The following is a 17,148-nucleotide window of genomic DNA, read 5'->3' as shown; positions in this document are numbered from 1 at the left end:
TTGAAATGGGTAGTGTTTATTTACTAGTCCCAACAGCATTGTCTACATACTGAAAATGGAAACTATTTTTAAAATTGTGCACCATAATGGCCAATATTGTCTTATCCTCCAGCAGGCTCCAGAAAGCTTCAGCCTGTACAAAATTCATGAATATTCAATGCCTGACTCATTCCCTCATGACAGCATTGCCACTTTTACCTTTGAGGCTAGGTGCTGACATAATATGGCTTGGCAATCATCCCACATGTCACTGCTGATTGTAATATATAGTCTTTGAAGCAAATATTTTAAATACAGTATTGTCAAGTATTTTAAGCATACTTTTTTTTTTTAGCCATGTCATATAAGTGTCATAAGCCAGGCTGATTTGTAACCCAATGTATGTTGTGAAACTGGAATCTTTAACAAATGTGTTTTTATTTCCCCTTAATCGAAGAAAAATCTATTAAAGTTGCTTTTGTCATTGTGGTGATAATCAAAACTGTCCATTTCCAGTGGCTTTACCTACAATTGGAAAGAATTTCAGTTGTAATTTTGGGTAATAGTTATTGCCCAGCCAACTCCACCAAAAAATGATTCTCTGGTAATTTATCAATGCTGTTTATGGACCTTTCTTTGTGCAAATTGGCTGCTGCATTTCCTTACAACAGTGACTACACTTCAAAATGTTTATTTAGCTGTGAAGTGCTTTGGGATGTCCTGAGATCGTGAAAAATGCCACGTAGGAGCAAGTTCATTTTATAAATGTGCATTAATTCATGACGTTGTATTGAAGACTTTCTATGACTCTTTATTCCTGACTACTCTGCTGTAAAATATTGTGGTAATTAACATTGTAAATTTCTTCAAGGAAAATTTGCAACTGAACAATATCTGCAGTAATAAATTATTACATAAATATTTTATTGGATATAGAATTGTGTGGTTCCCAAAATGTTAATTTTAGGTTTGTTTTCGGGAAGGGAATACGATGAACAAAACAAATAAATACTTAAACCAGTTCAGGACTGGGGCATGTGACTTAATGAAATGCACTCGGTACACACACAGCCGTTGTAACTAGCAAATCTGACTTTGTGGTACTTCCCGAAAGTTTTGTAACCATCTCTACCTTCTGAGCAGATGTTGCAGACCGGCAAGCAATGTTTGAATTCCTATTAGCTTTCCAGCAATGACCTCTGTATTACAACGGTACTGGGACATGGAATATCTAAAATTGGTTTCAGCCCATGGCCAGTATAACCACTGTGGTGGAGAGGATATTTGTTAGAATTAGTGGTAACATTACTGTTATCATAATTTGGCCTCTGAAAGGCACATGAGAGAAGAGCCTGTCCATTTTTTCACTTTCCCTGCTTTGAGAGGTTTGCTGGGTACTTGGCAATTCGCTCTGTAGCTGACATTGAAAACTGAGCCGAATGAGGAAATCAAACCTGCTTCCCTCCGTGGGGTATTTCAATATTTGACACAACTTCAGTATGTGGTGGTTTTATATTTTCTGCCACTACGCATTCTCCACTTTTAAATTTTTTGGATGGTCTCTGGTGGAATTGGATACTTTGTAAAGTATGACTTGGACTTTCAAGATTGTATTGTCAGTTTGGTTCAGATGTATGTTCAACACCCGCTAATGCAATGCTTCACAAGTGTTTTTCTGCTTCAGACCTGTTGTGACCCAGAGTGAAAATTTGCTGGAAGAAAAACAGGGATACCAGCACAAAAAACAACTAAAACGCCTACCATTTTTGCAAGCTTTGTTAATACCGCGAATCAAGCCTCAGAGCTCATTGGATTAATGACTGCAGGCCTACAGCATAGATTGTAGGCTGACCCTTCACTGCAGTGCTAAAGCATAAGAAGTTAAAGCAAGGATCCATCTGCCATTTTGACTCCCATCACTTTGAATTGTCCTGGTAGACCATTTTAGTTCAATCATTTGAAAAAAGGACCAACTAGCAACTCCAAAAGGAAGCCATTCGTCCCATCATGTCTACTGGCTCTGTGACAGCTATCCGTTAGCCACCTTCCTTACACATTCCTCATAGCAATGCTTGATTTTTTTTATTTTCTATCTAATTATGTTACAAGTTATTTCATTTCGGAATGTGCATGTACAGAATTTGAACTTAACTGCACTGGAGTGCTGCTCAGACTGCGATAGAGAGGGGCAATTGGAGTTTGATGACGAGGGAGTTAAATTGTACCTGAAGTCTAGTCTTTAATTTAACAATTAACTAAAATATGCTCTTTGGTTCTAGCTTTAAAACAGGGCTGATACAGGCTCCACTTGCAGCTGCAACGGGTTAATTAGATAACCAGCATAAACAGGTTTCCAGAGGCTAGATTCAGTTGAGTATAAAATTAGACATTCGAGTGCTGCTTGGACTGCAGTAATGTGACGGTTGATGTTTGGTGACTGAAGGAGTTCGATGAGGAGGGGGAGCCTTTTCTACCTTTCCTCAAAGAGGAGCGCCAACATTAATAAGTGGAACCTGGTGAGTATTTCTACTGTCCTTAACGCACCTTAAATTAGAGGAAATAAAAGTAAAGCGAGTGATTTAAGGGTGAATCATGGCAGGGCAGTTCAACCATGCCGAATGCTCCTCTGGTATGATGTGGGAAATCGGGGATACTTGCACAGTCCAGGGTGACGAAGTATGCAGGAAGTGTCTCCGCTGTAGCAGGAGCTGCAAATTGAGTCACGTAGAGCATCCCCACAAGGATGAGATGGTGAATAGCCAGAGTTTGCAGTCCATATTGATACTTGGGATGAGGTCCTGAAAGCATAATAATAGGGAGCTGGGAAATAAATTAAAAAGCAGGATCTCTAAGGTAGTAATTTCCGTATTCTTCCCGTGTGCTAGTGAGAGCAGGAATAGGAGAACAGACCAGATGAATGTGTGGCTGGAGAGATAGTAGCACAGTGGTTAGCACTGTTGCTTCATAGCGCCAGGATCCCCGGTTCGATTTCCGGCTTGGGTCACTCTGCGGAGTCTGCACGTTCTCCCCTTGTCTGCGTGGTGCCGCTCATGATTTTGGCACCAACGTTAATTCTCCGGCCGAACGCTATTTCGGAGACCGGAGAATCCCGCCCAGGATCTGTACAAGCTGGGCAGAATGCACCTCAGGAGGACTAGGAGCAATATCCTTGCAGGGGGGTATTTGCTAGTGTTGGGGAGGGTTTAAACTAGTGACAGGGGGATGAGAACCTGAGCGGGAAGGTGAGAGGAAACTGATTGAAATGGTGTACGAGATGGATTTTTAGACCAGTATGTTGAGGAAGCAACTAGAGAACATGCTATCCTAAATTTGTTATTATGCAATGAGAAGGGGTTAATTAATAATCTGGAGTGGGGTTCTTTTGGGAAACAGTCACCAGAACATCATATTCTTCATTAGGATGGAAAGTGAGGGGCAGCATGGTGACGCAGTGGTTAGCATTGCTGCCTCACGACGCCGAGGTCCCAGGTTCGACCCCGGCTCTGTGTCACTGTCCTTGGGGAGTTTGCACATTTTCCCCGTGTTTGCGTAGCTTTCGCCCCCACATCCCCAACATGTACAGGCTAGGTGGATTGGCCACGCTAAATTGCCCCTTAATTAGGAAAAATGAATTGGGTTCTCTAAATTTATTTTAAAAAGGATGGAAAGTGAAGATATCTGATCTGAAACTAGGGTCCTGAATCTAAACAGGAAACTACGAAGGTATGAGGCGTGAATTGGCATACATCGGAGAATTTCATTAAAAAGCATAACTGGATAAATGGCTAATATTTAAGGAATGGATGTATGCATCACAATAACTGAAGAGCAGCTTAACAATGGCTTACAAAATTAAGGATAGTATTAGATATAAAAGAGGTGCCTATAAAGTTGCTATAAAAAAAAAAAGTAGCAAGCCTGAGGATTGGGAGAAGTTCAGTAGTCGGCAAAGGAGGAAAAAGAGATTGATCAAGAGAAGAAAAATAGAGTGAGTTAAATTCCAAGTAACATAAAATCAGACTTCTATAAGTATGTAAAAAGCAAAATATCAGTGAAGACAAATGTAGGTCCCTTGCAGTCCAAGAAGGAAAAGAACAAGGAAATGGCAGATCAGTTAAACAATGATCGGAGTTCTGTCTTCATGGAGGAAGATGCACAACCTTCCAGAAATCCTAAGGAATCCAGGATCTATTGAGAAGGAGGAAATAAGTGTTATTAGAAAAATAGTGCTGAAGAAATTGAGGACAAGAAAGCCGATGACTCCCAGGCCCTGATAATCTACATTCCTGAGTACTAAAGATGACCATGGAAATAGTTGATGCTTTGGCTGTCATCTTCTAAAATTCTGGAACTGTCCTGGCAGATTGGAGGGTAGCAAATGGAATCCTGCTATTTAAAATGATGGAGGGAGAAAACAAGGAATTATAGACCGGTTAGCTTAACATCAGTAGTAGGGAAAATACTAGTCTTATCAGACCTTTATAACAGGACACTTAGAAAATGTCAACAGGATTAGACAAAATCAATATGCATTTATGAAAGGGAGATTATGTTTGACATCTGGCGTTTTTGAAGACTAGTAGAATAGATAAGGGAGAACCAGTGGATGTGATATATTTGTATTTTCAGAAAGCTTTTGATAATGTCCCATAAGAGGTTAGTGTGTAAAATGAAAGCACATGGGATTGGGGGTAATATATTGGCATGGGTTGAGAATTGGTTAGCAGACAAGAAACAGAGAGCCGGAATAAATGAGTCTTTTTTTGAAGTGGAATGCAGTGACGAATGGGGTCCCGCTGGGATCAGTGCTGGGACCAGGTATTCCCAATATACATCAATGATCTGGATGAGGGAATCAAAAGTAATATTTTGCAAGTTTGCTGACAACACTAAACCTGGTGGTATTTAGTGTTGAGGCTTCACTGTGATTTAAAACCAATTGAGTGAGTGGACACCATGGATAAATGTGAATTTTCCACTTCTGACAGAGAAATAGAATGACAGAATATTTAAAAGCTGATAGATTGGGAGATGTTGATGTACAAAGGGACCTGGGAGTCTGAGTAAAAGTAAAGTCGCCATATTAGGTTACTTTCCCCTTTAAGGGGGAGAACTGCCTGGTGGTGATTTAACCTGAGGATCACCACACCCTGGGTGGGGGCCAAGTTGAGAAGGCCTTCATGAATAACCTCAGCCGGTACAGGATTTGAAGCCACACTGCTGGCCTTGCTCTGCATCACAAACTAGCTGTCTAGCCAACTGAGCTTAAAAAAAAAAAACAGTTCACCAGTTACTAAAAGCACGGTCTTTTCGGACTAGGATTAGGAGAAATTGCTTCACTCAAAGGGTGAACCTGTGGATTCTAAATCACTGAATATATTTAAGGAAATAGATCTTTAAGGTGTCAAAGAGTATGGGAGACGATTGAGTGAATATGGTTTTGAGATAGAGGACAGTCCATCCATGTGGCTTAGGTAACCCATCATGCTGAGTAGGAAGGGAGTTCCAGGATTTTGACCTAGTGAAGGAAAGGTGATATTGTTCCATATCAGGGTGGTGAGGGGAACTTGCAGATGGTGGTGTCCCAGGTATCTGCTGCAACTTGTACTTCTAGGTCACTGTAATTCAAATTTTTTTTTCCGGGCACCTTTTTTTAACCAGCCAGGGGACCTTTGCGACCCATGCTGGGGGAATTCACAACCCACGCCACCCGAACTTCGTGACCCAACATTTTTGCTTACCTTTAATGTGACAGGTAAGCCTGCTTGGTCCCCACGATCTCACTTGCCTTGACATTCAATGTTACTGTTCTATATGGGTTGTTCATCAGAGGTCCTGGAGCTCACATCACCACAGCTTTCTGTTGTGGATTCTCCTGATCCACTCTCTCCCAGCATGTTTAGTTGTGAGATCCTGGCCTGTTTGTGTGTCTGGCCTTTTCACCTTTATTACAAAACGATCCATTTTAAAATCTTCAGTCCTGTTGCTTGCTGCTAACAAAATTGAGGAAGTACAGGCCTTTCGGCCCTCAATGGTGCGCCGACCACTCTAAAGCCCATCTACACTATTCCCTTATCGTCCATATGTCTATCCAATGACCATTTGAATGCCCTTAGTGTTGGCGAGTCCACGACTGTTGCAGGCAGGGCATTCCACACCCTTACTATTCTCTGGGTAAAGAACCTACCTCTGACATCTGTCTTATATCTATCTCCCCTCAATTTAAAGCTATGTCCCCTCGTGCTAGACATCACCATCCGAGGAAGAAGGCTCTCACTGTCCACCCTATCCAATCCTCTGATCATTTTGTATGCCTCAAGTCACCTCTTAACCTTCTCTCTAACGAAAACAGCCTCAAGTCCCTCAGCCTTTCCTCATAAGATCTTCTCTCCATACCAGGCAATGTTCTGGTAAATCTCCTCTGCACCCTTTCCAATGCTTCCACATCCTTCCTATAATGCGGCGACCAGAATTGCACGCAATACTCCAAATGCGACCGCACATGAGTTTTGTACAGCTGTAACATGACTTCATGGCTACGAAACTCAATCCCTCTACCAATAAAAGCCTTCTTAACAACCCTCTTAACCTGGGTGGCAACTTTCAGGGATCTATGTACATGGACACGGAGATCTCTCTGCTCATCCACACTGCCAAGAATCTTACCATTAGCCCAGTACTCAGTCTTCCTGTTATTCCTTCCAAAATGAATCACCTCACACTTTTCTGCATTAAACTCCATTTGCCACCTCTCAGCCCAGCGCTGCAGCTTATCTATGTCCCTCTGTAACTTGTAACATCCGTCCGCACTGTCCACAACTCCACCGACTTTAGTGTCATCTGCAAATTTACTCACCCATCCTTCTACGCCCTCCAGGTCATTTATAAAAATGACAAACAGCAGTGGCCCCAAAACAGATCCTTGTTGGACTCCAGTCTGCACATTTCCCATCAACCACCACCCTTTGTCTTCTTCCAGCTAGCCAATTTCTGATCCAAACTGCTAAATCACCCTGAATCCCATGCCTCTGTACTTTCTGCAGTAGCCTACCGTGGGGAACCTTATCAAACACTGCTGAAATCTATATACACCACATCAACTGCTTTACCCTCATCCACCTGTTTGGTCACCTTCTCAAAGAACTCAATAAGGTTTGTGAGGCACGACCTACCGTTCACAAAACCGTGTTGACTATCTCCAATCAAATTATTCCTTTCCAGATGATTATACATCCTATCTCTTATAAACCTTTCCAAGATTTTGCCCACAACAGAAGTAAGGCTCACTGGTCTATATTTACCGGGGTTGTCTCTACTCCCCTTCTTGAACAAGGGGACAACATTTGCTATCCTCCAGTCTTCTGGCACTATTCCTGGAGACAAAGATGACTTAAAGATCAAAGCCAAAGGCTCAGCAATCTCCTCCCTAGCTTCCCAGAGAATCCTAGGATAAATCCCTTCCGCCCAGGGGACTTATCTACTTTCACAATTTCCAGAATTGCTAACACCTCCTCCTTATGAACCTCAAGCCCTTCTAGTCTAGTAGCCTGAATCTCAGTACTCTCCTCGACAACATTGTCTTTTTCCTGTGTGAATACTGACAAAAAATATTCATTTAGCACCTCTCCTATCTCCTCGGACTCCAAGCACAACTTCCCACTACTGTCCTAGACTGGCCCTACTCTTACCCTAGTCATTTGTTTATTCCTGACATCTATAGAAAGCTTTAGGGTTATCCTTGATCCGACCTGCCAAAGATTTCTCATGTCCCCTCCTGGCTCTTCTTGGCTCTCTTTAGGTCCTTCCTAGCTAACTTGTAACTCTCGAGCGCCCTAATTGAACCTTCATGTCTCATCTTTACATAAGCCTCCTTCTTCCTCTTGACAAGTTTTTCGACTGCTTTAGTAACCCACAGTTCCCTTGCTCAACCACTTCCTCCCTGCCTGACGGGTACATACTTATCAAGGACACGCAGTAGCTATTCCTTGAACAAGCTCCACATTTCCATTGTGTCCATCCCCTGCAGTTTTCCTCTCCATCCGATGCATCCTAAGTCTTGCCTCATCGCATCATAATTGCCTTTCCCCCAGATATAACTCTTCCCTGCGATATATACCTATCCCTTTCCGTCACTAAAGTAAATGTAATCGAATTGTGGTCACTATCACCAAAGTGCTCACCTACCTCCAAATCTAACACCTGTCCTGGTTCATTACCCAGTACCAAATCCAATATGGCCTCGCCTCTCGTTGGCCTATCTACATACTGTGTCAGGAAACCCTCCTGCACACATTGGACAAAAACGAAAGTACTCGAACTATCGCGTCTCCAGTCAATATTTGGAAAGTTAAAGTCCCCCATAACAACTACCCTGTTGCTTTCGCTCCTATCCAGAATCATCTTTGAAATCCTTTCCTCTACATCTCTGGAACTTTTCTGAGGCCTAGAGAAAACCCCTAACAGGGTGACCTCTGCTTTCCTGTTTCTAACCTCAGCCCATACTACCGCAGTAGACGAGTCCTCATCAAACGTCCTTTCTGCCACCGTAATACTGTCCTTGACTAACAATGCCACCCCTCCCCCTCTTTTACCACCTTCCCTGCGCTTACTGAAATATCTAAACCCCGACACCTGCAACAACCATTCCTGTCCCTTCTCTATCCATGTCTCCAAAATGGCCATAACATTGAAGTCCCAGGTACCAACCCATGCCACAAGTTCACCCACCTTATTCCGGATGCTCCTGGCATTGAAGAAGACACACTTTAAACCACCTTCCTGCCTGCCGGTACACTCCTGCAACTTTGAAACATTACTCATGACCTCACTACTCTCAACCTCCTGTATTCTGGAGCTACAATTCAGGTTCCCAAGCCCCTGCTGAACAGTTTAAACCCTCCCGAAGAGCATTTGCAAATCCCCCCCCCCCCCCCCCCCCCCCCCAGGATATTGGTACCCCTCTGGTCCAGGTGTCGACCATCCAGTTTGTAGAGGTCCCACCGACCCCAGAATGAGCCCCAATTATCCAGAAATCTGAAACCCTCCCTCCTGCACCATCCCTGTAGCCATGTGTTCAACTCCTCTCTCTCCCTATTCCTCATCTCGCTATCACGTGGTACGGGTAACAACCCAGAGATAATAACTCTGTTTGTCCTAGATCTAAGTTTCCACCCTAGCTCCCTGAATTCCTGCCTTACATCCCTATCCCTTTACTTATCTATGTCGTTGGTACCTATGTGGACCATGACTTGGGGTTGCTCCCCTCCCCCTTCAGGATCCCGAAAACACAATCCGAGAATCACGCGCCCTTGCATCTGGGTGGCAACACACCAACCGTGAGTCTCTCGTTCCCACAGAATCTCCTATCTATCCCCGTAACTATGTAGTCTCCAATGACTAATGCTCTACTCCTCTTCCCCCCCCCCTTCTCTTCTAAGCAACAGGGACAGACTCTGTGCCAGAGACCTGTACCCCATGGCTTACCCCTGGTATGTCCCCGCCCCCCCCCCCCAACAGTATCCAAAGCTGTATACTTGTTACTAAGTGGAACGACCACAGGGGATCCCTGTACTGACTGCTTCCTCCCAGCCCCTCTCTCCGTCACCCATCTATCTTTATTCGTCGGAGTAACTACATCCCTGAAGCTTCTATCTATGACCACCTCTGCCTCCCGAATGATCCGAAGTTCCTCCAGCTCCAGTTTCCTAACACTGTTTCTGAGGAGCTGGAGATGGGTGCACTTCCCACAGGTGAAATCAGCAGGGACACTGACGGCGTCCCTCACCTCAAACATTCTGCAGGAGGAACATTGCACTACCTTCCCTGCCATTCCCTCTAGATAAAAAAAGAAAAAGAATGAAAGAGCTTACCTGTTATTCACTTCCTTCTCAGCAAGCACTCACTCAGCAACCTCTGCACCCCACCCAATAACACCTGAGGGAAAATAAAAGAAAAACTACTTGCCAGTCACCAGCCAATCCCTTACCTGCAGGCTGTGACATCACGGTTCAACTTTCTACTTCTACCTGCCCTTGAGCCTTCCTCTTGATCTTTACAGCGGTTGTTGTTTTTTGGGGGGTAGGGAGGGAAACACTGAAGAAGTGTTTCGGGTTTAAGTATCACTTGACAGCAGCTCCTCCACAAACCACCTTCAAGTTAGGGTGAGCACAATGGTGTATGCAAATTTCCCCCACAACAGCCAATCAGCAGCTCCGCTCTACTGCCCTCTGCTGGATGCTTGTCTTCACTTGAACAGCTAGGATCTCTTGCTCAGGTACACCTTCAAGTAAGGGTGAGCACAACGGCGTATGCGAATGTCCCCTGCAACAGCCAATCAGCAGCTCCGCTCTACTGCCTTCTGCTGGATCTTCAGGCAGGAAGACTGCATAGAATTAAAAAACATCTTCTGGTCAGCGCACTGGCATCAGGCAGAGGCGGTCTTTCCCATTGGCTCCGGGCCTGTGCACTTATGAGTGGGCATGCATGCTCAGCACAGCTGGCATTTTTAAAAGCTGGCTGCAGTCATTGTGCACTGCTTCCTGCAATCGGGAATGCCATAATGCGTGGCCCTGCGACCCTCCTGACACATGCCCGCAATCCACCTGCAGGTTGTGACCCCGACTTTGAGAACAACTGTTCTAGCAGGTAGGGGTCACAGATTTGGAAGGTGCTCTCAGGTGGCTTGTTGAATTGCTGCAGTGCATTTTGTAAATGTCACACACGGCTGCCACTGCATGCATGATGGAGGGAATGAATGTTTAGGGTGATGGATGCGATGCCGATAAAGTGGACTACGGTGTCCTGGATTATGTTAAGCAGAGTGTGTTGGGGTTGTGCTTCATCCAGATACGTGGAGAGTATTCCATCACACTCCTGATTTATGCCTTGTTAATGATTTTGATGAGTCAGATTAAGTACTTGTCGCAGAGCTCCCAGCCTCTGACCTGCTATCATAACTATAGTGGCTGATCCAGTTCAGATTTTGGTCAATTGTAACCCCCCAGGAGAATGATGGTGGGGGATTCAGTGATGGTAACGCCATTGAATATCATGGGGAGATCATTAGATTCTCCATCCAAGACCCTCCATATATTACCATCCCTCTGACCCCATTTTCCTTTACCCAGCACTTGCCCTGTATTCACCATACCGTCTGACCTGTCGCTCTTTGATGCTGGACATGCTGTACTCCGCAAAGGGCGCAGTTCATCCATATGAATTTCAGACTCGGCCCGATGCTCAACTCTTCTTCCCTCGTCTCCCTGCTCGCTTCTTTGGGCAGGCGTTACCACCCCTGCCCCCTTGTGCCAGTTCAATGGATCCTTTCACCTCCAATATTCTCCCTCTACCTGAACCCCGCCTTCTACCTGTTGTTGATCTTTGCATTAAGAACTGTGGGCACATCAGCTGTCCCCTTCTCTGCCCCTCATCGACCCCAAATGCCTCGCTCTGAACTTGCTGCACTCCATTCTCTTAGGTCCAACCTTGTGCTAACAAGGCTGGTGCCATTGCTTTCTGACATACCGACAACGGTGGCAGGGTTGTCTCACAGCACTAGAGACCCAGGTTCAATTCCAGCCTTTGGTTTACAAATTCTCCCCATGTGCACATGGGTTTCCTCCCAGTCTAAAAATGTGCAGGTTAGGTGGATTAGCCATGATAAAATTGCCCCTTAGTGACCAAAAAGGTTCATTGGTGCTTGGTGGGGTGTCTTTGATGTCAGTGCAGACTCGCGTTGATTCTATGATCAGCCATGATCTTATTGAACGGTGAAGCAGACGAGAAGGGCCTACTGCTGCTCCTATTTTCTTGGATTAGTTTTTCTAGATGAGTAATGTCCACAAGAAGCTAACTCTATACATTGCGAGGTTCCCATAGGAATCATTCACTTAAGTTGTTGCACTTTAAAATTGCCTTGAAGAATGCAACTAGGACTTTGAGCAATTACTGTACTTTTCAGTAACCTTTTGTGCAGTCCAAGGGTTGTATGGTAATTCAATTGGCTGTATTACATAATTTACATATTACATTGTTAAATGCCATGGGTGAAGGAAAATACAATATTTTCTCTTCCTCCTAATTGTTTTTGGGAATTCAAACAGAGCTAAATGAGCTTTGAGTTTGCTACCTGGGTGGAGTGGGCAGTGGTAAGTTAGGACAGTGTGTGCTCTTTGGATTCAGAATGAAAGGCATGACAGGAACATTATTCACCTAACTATGCATTTGGTGAAGGAAATTAACTTTTTCCAAACCCAGCATATCAAAGAGTGACATAAAGCCAGTGATTTTTAGTATTTATATTCTACAAGTGAGCTAACCTACTCTGGAAAAGAACCAATTTTTAAAAATTGCAGGATGTGCGTTTTGCTAGCAAGACCAGCATTTAGATGCTCTGACTGAGTGGTTTACTGGGTCACTTTGGAGGGTTAAGTCAATCAGATTGGAGTCACGTAGACTACATCAAATAAGGACGGCAGGTTTTCTTCTCAAGGGCATTCATGAACCACTTGGGTCTTTGCAACAAACAGCTTCAACATCATTTTCAATTGATCAAAAAAATGCCATGTTCTCCAATTTTTGCAGGATATGGAAATAGTGCAGTTACGTCCAATCCATAGATATGAACAGCACAGCCAGGCAGTAATGATCCCAGAAACACATTCTGAAATTCCATGCCAAAAGAAACCTGTGTTCAATTTGCGTATCCAGTTTGAGCCTGATTATCATCAACAGATTTTTGTAATTGTGTTCACTAAAAATAAATGTACTTTTGAAGAATAGGTGGTTAAAAAGTTTATTGCTGCACTGTATAACTTCCTGCAACCATACAAAACGTATAATTTTTAATTAACCCATTGCTTTTGAAAGTTGGGTTAGTGTTTATGCTTCCAATAATTTCTTCAAATTAACTTGCAATATCACCATAAAATATTTTAGAGATTGCATTATATATACAATATTAGATGAATTTCAAGCCACTTTTCTTCATACAGAAACAAATTCAAAAGCTGTTCTCGAGTACAGGAACCACAAAAGACACCATCAAACCAATGGCCATTAATTGCGCAATATTACAGCACAAACGGCAAGACTTTCCCTCATGAAATTAGCATTAAGGGGCTGAACTCATTAATGCCCAGAGTTTGCTTCAAGTCCAAGCGATCTCCCATTTCATCCATTTAACAGCCATACGTAGACTTCCATTTTCTCAGTAGCTCCATTCTCTCATTTTCTAGTTAATCCATGGTTCTGTATCCATAATTTGCGAAACTTTACGGCTGCTTTTTTTCGCTGTGCTCCTAAAAAATAGGGATGTTATATCAATGATACGGGAATATAAAAACTATGCAAGGACACAAAGCCCTGGAATGCGGCTAGTGGTGATCACTGGTATAATGTAAGAAAGCTGACAGCATTGCTAGTGTATATACATGCGCAGTTAAGCTTGGATTTCATAAGTTGCAGTCAGATCATAGAATCTACAGTGCAGAAGGAGGCCATTCGGCCCATCGAGTCTGCACCAGCTCTTGGAAAGAGCACCCTACCCAAGCCCACACCTCCACCCTATCCCCATAACCCAGCAACCCCATCCAACACTAAGGGCAATTTTGGACACTAGGGGCCAATCCACCTAACCTGCACATCTTTGGACTGTGGGAGGAAACCGGAGCACCCGGAGGAACCCACGCACACAAGGGGAAAACATGCAGACTCCGCACAGGCAGTGACCCAAGCTGGGAATCGAACCTGGGACCCTGGAGCTGTGAAGCAATTGTGCTGACCACTATGCTACCGTGCTGCCCTAAATAAAGATGGACTTTATTCCTCCAGATTGCATATTTGCAGTTCTCACCAAAAGACTCAGTACTAAAATGACTGCAACAGTAAACTTGTCCACGAGTTCTGCAGTAAAAATAGCAGAAAACATTTGACAATCTGGAGTCAGTGAGGATTTTAACAACATAGCACAGTGGTGGGCAACATGCAGCTGGGGATCAAACGAAGCCCATCAGGGTTCTGAGGCGACCCATGAGACATTTCATTGATTGTTGGCCATGCGCAGGGTTGCCCCATTCTGCTGATTTCTGTCTGCATAGTTTTTTTCCTACTGGTGACTGAAGTGATACACACGTAAAGCGAGGGTAAGTGAAGTGAGGTGCGTGCTGATTGCTCACATTGACTGTGAGAGCCATGTGCTCCCTCTGTCCAAAATGTAAATATTTAATTTATTTTTACCATTTGAAGTTGATGATAGTTCTACAAATATATAGATGAATCATTTTCAATAACTTATGAAATATTCAGTGTGTACTAAATGTATTTAATCTTATTCATGGGGTCATGGCTAATGGACTAGACTGATTACAATCTTGCGGCTCCCTGAAGTGAAGGAGGCCACTCATGTGGCACACGCACTAGCCTAGGTTTCCCACCAATGGCATAGTAAGTGATAACTACTTTCTAGTTTGGAAATTAACTTTAAGAAATGCGATTTCCACATTTAGAAGAAAGTTTGTGTTGGGATTTTTTTATTGTTTAAAAACATTTTGTCCATGTCAAATGATGTATATCATTTTTGTCCAATCTATATTTCCTGATTTTGAATCTGTGCACCAGTGAGGATCCTTGTTGATCCATGCAGAATCCATGCCAAAGAGCAGAGTTAGACAAAGAACATGCCACCTATGCATAATATAAATCTGACAGTATAATATTTAGACAGGTCTTTATTTATGGTTTCTATGATAATTAATTTTCCTTCAACAATTAAAAGTGCAGGCATATTCACAAAGACATTTATTACATGTTCCAACTTTGGAAAGCAAAATACTGCAGATGATGAAAATCTGAGGTTAAAACAGATATTGCTGGTAAACAGACCAGGCAGCATCTGTGGAGGGTAGATGACCTTTCATCAGAACTGGAAAAAGTTAGAGACGTTTTAAACAAGTATGGTGCTAGGGAAAGGGGACGTGAGTAGATCAAAAAGATCTATGATAGTATGGAAGTCAGAAGAGATGAAGTGACAAAACGAATAGTGGTGCAAGCAAGATGGCAATGCAATTTAAAAAAAGACAACAGAAACTTGAGCAATCGATGTCTAAACATTTTTTAAATGGGGGTGGAGATTATGATCTGAAATTGTTGAATTCTATGTGGAGTCTGCAAGGCTGTGAAGTGCCTAATTAAAAGAAGTGCTGTTCCTTCAGCTTCACTGTACAGTGTGGGAATCCAAGGACCGAAGTGTCAGAGTGGGACTGGGACAGAAAACTACAATTACAGGTGGCGGGAAGCTGAATAGAGCTGTCTTTGTAAAGTTGTTACCAATCGCGTTTTCTCTCTCCAATGGAACAAGGTGGTGTTGGCGTTGATTGAAGAATGGACCAGTGTGCTGCCCAGGGAATGGTCCCTTTGCAATGTTGTGAGAGATGGGGATGGGAAATTATGTTTGGTGGTAGCATCATGTTGGCGGAGGATGTTAAAGCTAGTAGGGAGATGGTGAGGTCATGGGGAACTGGTCCACTCCCCAATCATCCCAACATTCCCTCTGCTTCTAACACCATTTCCCATGTAAATGTAACCCTGTTACCACCTACCTTCCCACCATCCACAGCTGTAAACACCAGGAATTTACCTGTTACTTCTTTCAATTTACCATATTATATTCACTGATCATGATTTGGTTTTACAATGGGGATAGTAAACACAGACTATGTGAGTGCTTTGTAGAACACCTCCCATTTAGTCCTCAAGCATGACCCTGTGCTTCTGGTTCGCACTGTCATTTTTGTTCTCTATCCCACTCTGTCCTTTGCCTTCTGTACTGTTTCAAGGAAGATCAATAAGGTTGAGAAATCATTTTTGATTCGGCACTTTATAGCCGACAGACTCAACACACAAAGATCAGATCATAACTCTGCCCCCATTTGTTTTTTTTTTTAAGACTGTTGGTAATATTTCTGCTTTTCCCATTTACATCTCACCTAGGCCCATCTTTTGTTTCTTTAATTGCTCTATCACCATCTCCTTGTGCTGTGCACCATTATTCCTTTTCATTTAATCTTCCCGGCCCTCCACATGATCAGATATGTGTCCTTTTGTTCTTTTATCCCTTGCCCTGCCATTATGCCTGCTTAAGCCTTATTGGAGCTCTAACTTCTTCCAGTTCCGACAAAGATCAGCAGCATGAAATGTTGTTTCTCTCGCCACAGATGCTACCTGACCCAAGTATTCGCACCTTTTTGTTTTTATTCTAGTTTTGGAAATTTTTTCCAGCATCCTTAGCATTCTGACAATATTTACATACCCCAGCATTTGTTGACGAACTGCATCGCAGCTTTTTTCTTTTCAGCTTTCTTGTTTGCAAGTGAGAAGTATTCATTGACTAGTTTAAAAACACAAAACATCCGAAGTATAATTAAGAGAGGTAAAAGGAGAACAAAAAGTGAAATTCTAGAAGTGAATACAAAGACAAAGTTACCACTGCTTCTCCTGCTGCCTGGACCATAAAGTCGATTATTAATGAAATCTCTGGCATTTTCCATCTGCTGATTTGTTTCACCTTGGTCCTTTAACCGAATGGCAAAATAGCTCTCCTTCCATCTATAACAGTATGACACTGTGTTAACAAAAAAATAAAACTACACTTTCTGTTTCTGTTTGCATATTTCTGTAATCTGTAACTGTTTACAACGCCTAAAAAACCTCAATAAAATTGTTTTTTTTTAAAAAAGTATAACTACACAACAAGCCTTCATTAAGAGATCAGCACAGAGCAGTCATAAAAGGGGTGCAGGGCAGTGTGTAAGATTGGGTATTTGATGAGAAGGTGAAAGAAGATGCTGTTTTTTCCCTTCAATTCTTGCAGTCAGGATAACTTGCAAGGATTTTCCAACAGTAGCTGGACAGTTAACTGCATTTTAACTGCCAAATCAAAAATGATTTCTCAACCTTATCATTGATCTTCCTTGAAACAGAACAGAAGGCAAAGGACAGAGTGGGATAGAGAACGATAATGACAATGCCAACCAGAAGCACAGGGTCATGCTTGAGGACTAAATGGAGGTGTTCTACAAAGCACTCACACAGTCTGTGTTTAATATCCCTATTGTAAAACCATGCTGCATTCTCCATGGCAACATCTCCACCAATCAGTCTGTTTGCCAACCA

The 17,148-nt window shown here is 43.0% G+C and overlaps 1 protein-coding gene across 1 annotated transcript in view; it reads right to left on the bottom strand.

Annotated features, from left to right (window-relative positions):
- Positions 1-12,758: 12,758 nt before the first annotated feature.
- nol7 (nucleolar protein 7) overlaps positions 12,759-17,148 on the bottom strand; it is a 29,196-nt gene continuing 24,806 nt past the window's right edge. The window contains exons 6-8 of the mRNA XM_072509588.1: positions 16,460-16,581; positions 16,286-16,363; positions 12,759-13,277 (exon numbers count right to left, since the gene is read on the bottom strand). Coding sequence (XP_072365689.1) covers positions 13,204-13,277; positions 16,286-16,363; positions 16,460-16,581 — 274 coding nt within the window. The 3' untranslated portion in view covers positions 12,759-13,203. The remainder of the gene's footprint in view (positions 13,278-16,285; positions 16,364-16,459; positions 16,582-17,148) is intronic.

This window comes from Scyliorhinus torazame, chromosome 6 (assembly GCF_047496885.1).
Source record: "Scyliorhinus torazame isolate Kashiwa2021f chromosome 6, sScyTor2.1, whole genome shotgun sequence".
Lineage (NCBI taxonomy): Eukaryota > Metazoa > Chordata > Chondrichthyes > Carcharhiniformes > Scyliorhinidae > Scyliorhinus > Scyliorhinus torazame.
Note: the sequence above shows the minus strand (reverse complement) of the source record. Positions and strands in the feature narration are given on the sequence as shown.